The sequence below is a fragment of the Solea solea genome, chromosome 1 (genome assembly GCF_958295425.1).
Source record: "Solea solea chromosome 1, fSolSol10.1, whole genome shotgun sequence".
Classification (NCBI taxonomy): domain Eukaryota; kingdom Metazoa; phylum Chordata; class Actinopteri; order Pleuronectiformes; family Soleidae; genus Solea; species Solea solea.
In genome coordinates, this window is record NC_081134.1 from 5,869,440 (window position 1) to 5,874,406 (window position 4,967).

At 41.8% G+C, this 4,967-nt stretch overlaps 1 protein-coding gene across 1 annotated transcript; it reads right to left on the bottom strand.

Moving 5' to 3' along the window:
- Positions 1-52: 52 nt before the first annotated feature.
- Positions 53-4,111, bottom strand: klhl40a (kelch-like family member 40a). The gene is made up of 6 exons (XM_058636889.1): positions 2,852-4,111; positions 2,532-2,692; positions 2,313-2,420; positions 1,637-1,822; positions 1,260-1,409; positions 53-543 (listed from the first exon to the last, which is right to left on the bottom strand). The coding sequence occupies exons 1-6, from the start codon at positions 3,974-3,976 to the stop codon at positions 432-434; spliced, it is 1,842 nt and encodes a 613-aa protein (XP_058492872.1). The 5' UTR covers positions 3,977-4,111; the 3' UTR covers positions 53-431.
- Between the last annotated feature and the right edge of the window lie 856 nt (positions 4,112-4,967).

Sequence of the window (4,967 nt, forward strand, 5' to 3'; positions counted from 1 at the left end):
CGCAGCCTTTTGTGTCGTTACAAACGGAAGTGAGAGTTGTGACTGACAGCGGCAGACTTGATGCATCTTTATTTCTGTTTAAATAAAGCAAAATAAAGAAAAAAATTCTGACACAATATAACAAAAAAAAAAACACCAGATGTACAAATCAACAGGTTTTCATAAAAGACATTTGGTGTGATGTTCTGACCTGTCCCTTTTTCTGCAGAACAACTCAGACATGCATCTGTCTCCCCCTGCTGTAAATCATGACATAAAACAACTCAATGCTGATTTTATACAAAAAAAACAAAAACAAAAAAACAATCATTGCCCTGACACAATCTGTACCCTCAGATCACTTTGGGAAATATCCTTAATGAGTGCACTCGCTTACTTCAATGCTTATGTCACAACATCAATCACATGGCAGTTACAGTTCAACCTCTCAGTTATAACTTAGTGAGACGCAGAGTGTTGAGGCGAACCGGAAGGACAGTGGAGCCTTCTGCATAAATGATCTCTCGCAAAATCCCATTCCAAATCTTCTCTGGCTCATCATATCTGTGGAAAAAGGTAAAAATACGTTAATGGTTGTCACTCTAATGACATAATATAAAGGTTTTGGAGTGCAGGGTTATTGTTGTCACCGCTGTTGATACAAATTATTATTTACAATACTATTTTTATTACAGAAATTTGAATTTTTTTCAATGTGCCCAGCCAGCACTGTGAGAGATAAACAACATGCACAATACCAGCACCCTGGAACTGGAGCAACTAATTGGCATGCGGCCATTATTAAAAATGTGTTCTGTCTGGTTTAATTCCAACTGTCTCCTACAACGTTTGCTTGTTTTTAGTCTGAAACTAGTTCCTCCTACCAAAGTTGTAAATCAGTTTTTAAAACAAACATTTCTCAAGCAGAAGATGATTGTATTTTTATGCACTTCATATATATATATATATATATACATATATGTATATATATATGTGCTGTCTTGTTGTTTCACATTTAAAAATCAAAATTACCCTGGTATCACCCTGATATAAAAAATATACATAATAACAAAAATAAATCAAGGGAATGTTTAACAATGAGCAACTGAAGGGCCAGGATCCTAATTCAGCATTCAAATGCGACATTTAGCATATATATAATACATAATATTTCATAGCACACTATAATGAAGAGACCATTACGGATGACTCAATGGTTGTTGTTGTCCAATACTAATGCAGATACAGTGATTGAATGCAGTGATTGATGAGACTGTTACCTCCAGATGTCAGTCATCTCTGTGGGCACGGGCTCCTCACTGGTTTCACTGGGCACCATGGCAAAGCCCCCCACAGCATACAAGAAGCCTCCCAAAGAGATTAGATTGAGGGAGCTGCGCTCCTGAGGGAACTCTGTAAACTCAGACCACCTGGAGCACAACAGGACAACAAGCACACATACGGGAGAAGTGATGATGGCGTTAAAATAAGCAGCATTATTGCCATGTGACACCCACAGCGGCAGATTGAGTGCTATTTTATGACCTAATGATCTGTTATTCACGGCCAGTGAGTCATTTCACTGACAGATGCACCTCATAATGATGAGATAAAGTGAGTCATATAAAAAAAAAATTAAAAAAAACAGTTATCTCACTTGTTGGTGGCAATGTCATAGACCTCCACAGAGCAGGTGAGGCCTGTGTCTTTGACTCCCGTTGCCACGAAGATCTGGTCTTTGTGGACGGTGACACCAAACAGAGAGCGGGCCGTCTTCAGAGGAGCCAGGTCCTTCCACTCAAACTTAGTAGGATTGTAGACACAAACTCTTCTCATACATTTTCTGCGTAGGAAAGCATGGGATACAGTGTGTTAAAGGGGCAATCTGCTGAGTTTAAAAAGAAATCATATTTCACCAAATGTATGACCAGAAGTCAGGATCTCTCTTTTTTAAAACCTGTCTCTGGTGAAATAAAAAACATTTGACACGGTTTGATAAAGGAGCACTGCTTATTGTATTATATGTTTTACATTGGGATAGACTGCATATATTTTACATGTACACCCACCAGTCACTTTATTAGGTACCCCAGTTCAACTTCATATTAAAGCAAATATATAATCAGGTTAACACATGGCAGCAACTATGTAGACAATAACATAAACATGACCATCTCTGAACACACACAACACTTCTAATCTTATCAATCAGGAGACCACCAAGTCGGTCACTTAGGTGAATTAGGTGTCCTGTATATGACTGAATGGTGAATTCTTACTTACCACCTGATCTGTAGTGATAATTGAACTTTAAGTTATAGATTTTGACGTACTTGCTCTCAGACTTCCCTCCAATAACATAGATGAGACCATTGTGTGATACAGTCCCGTGGCCATATACCCGATATGGCAGAGGATCGGATTCCCCCCATTTGAATGACCTGAGAACAAATAACAACGGACATTACTGACTATTTCAAAATAGCAAAGTGAGGCTTGATTAGATTGTGGCTACACAGTGGACTAAAGCTCTTCATTGAATCGGTGCTTACTGTCTGTCATAGATCATGACTGAATCCAGGACGTGCTCGCCGTCCTTCAGTTCCTTTCCTCCCACAACAAAGATGGAGTTTTCCGCATCTGTCAGTCCAAACAGGCAGCGAGGGTTGGGCTGTGACGGCATCCCTAACCATTCTGAACTCGCTGGGTCAAACTAGGGGAAGACAAAAAGTAGTGAAACTTTCAAGGAACCAGCATTTTGTAGACACATGTGGAAGTCAGTTTTTAAGGAGTTTATAGAGGCTGTAGTAAGAAAAGAAACAACACATTTTAAGATTAGAGCTAATGGCTGACTTTATGACTGATACGCTACCTGTAGGAAGTAGGAACTGAAGGGCTCATCTTTGTCCTCCTCATTGTAGAGAAGTCCTCCAACGACAAACACCTGGTTCTGCTTGGTGACCAGACTGCAGTGGTTTTTGGGAATATCTGTTGATTCGGACGCCACAAAACATTCATTCCCTACTGGATCGTAGGCCACAGTCCCTGTGTCATTGATCATTAGTAACAGGTCCATCTCAAACATCCCAAACCGTGGGTTGTTGTTGAGTATACCCGGCAGGTACCCTTCCTTATCATCCTCCTCCTCATCTTCATTTCCTTCTCTCCCCTTTGCCCCGTCACTACTGAGTCTCCTGGGCTTTGGGAGACGCCCTCTGTGAGCATCGCTGACAAGATCCAGGTCCTTTTTAATCTCCTGGCTGAAACGAATGTACTGGTGGCGCTCAACTTTTTCTTTAAAGTAATCCAACGACATGAGCCTAAAACGGATGCAGTGCAACAGCTCTGGCAGGTCCTTAAGTCGGTTAGTCTCATCATGCTTGACCCAGTCCATCAGAGATTCAAACACTACTTCCTCCCGGTCAACATTGAGAGAATCTGATGTGATGATAATGGCCAGCTCACTTGGGCCCAGCTGCGAGAAGTCTGGGTCCCTGACAACAACCTGGAAACGTTCACAGAGGAACTCTCTAGCACTCAGGGTGAGCCTGGGACAATCCAGCAGCTGCCCCAATCGGAAGATAGCCAAGCAGTTTCCCAGCACCAGCTTCTCTTGAAGGTAGGACACACATACTGAGAAGATGGAGGGGATCTGGTACATGTTAGCGACCATGAAAATATCCTGGACATTCTGTTCTGTCAGTGTAATGTCGGAGGTGTACAAGTAACGCAGGATCATCCCCATGACACCTGGATCCACATCTTTGAGTACAATCTCACGCCTCTTACTCTCTTCCAGCTCAGACAAGAACATGGCCTTGAAGAAGGGGCTGCTGGCTGCCAAAACCAGGCGATGGCAGGGGAACTCCTTGTCCTGGATTTTGAGGACACAATCCACAAACTTTTCGTTCTCCAAAAGGTCGCACAGTCCATCCTGAAGGAGGGTCTGTTGGTACATCCGAGGCTGCTCCACCGGGTCTATAGTTATGGCAGCCATTTTGTTCTGTCGCCTGGTCCTGGTTGGATTTCGTGGGCTCCCTTCTTACACCCCACAACAGAGCAGGACTGTCAGTCTCTCACGAGGCTGCTCAGATTGCTGTGGAAAGCGTCCACGGGTTGGTTGGCTGCCGACTGCAGCTGTCTGTGGCCGTCATTCACTCTGTAAGTCATGGGTATTTATAGAGCAGACCCTCACAAAGCTGAGGAATCCATTTTGGTGGATCACAAGCAGCTACCGAGCTACACTACACAAACCCCCACAAACAGCTGAGTGACTAAGACAGTGATGGCATGTTAAATCCGGTATAGAACAACTCACCAAACAGCATCACTGGATCTGATTACTTTGACATTTTGACACTCATTTCATCAAGATTTTTCTCGATGTTTTCTATTTCTGGTTTGCAGGACACCAGGATAGATCCCGTGTATTCTGGAATCTGTAAGAGCTACAGTAGTTCTAGGAAGATGAGTAAGTCACGTAATAAACCTCCCTGACATCAGAGCAGAACTCTCTTCATGTTACAAATTGAACTTGTGACTCTCTTTACTACACATACACAAGTTATTGTCCCTTGATCCCATTAAAATCGGGTCATCACAGTTGCCCGTTTATGTTTAATTTTATGTTTGCATCTCAATTTAAAAAGTCAGTCAATATAGGACGCAACCCTATTATATTAGCTATGGCTTAAGCAAATTCTGGAAATTCAAAATTTCAAACAAAATATTTGATCAATTGTATTCAAAGTGGGAAAAACAATACGATGACATAAATGGTGAAATATGATTAATACATTAAAACAATCACAAAACAGTCGCTTACACAGCTTTTTACTCTTACAGCAGATACAACCGAGAGACAAACAAATACTGGCACCTGCTGGCTGAAAATCACATATGTGACTGAATGTGAATTATAGAAGAACCAAAGAAGAAACAAAAAGGAGCATGGGTCAAATATCTCTCATCTGAAAAAAATAGATGAA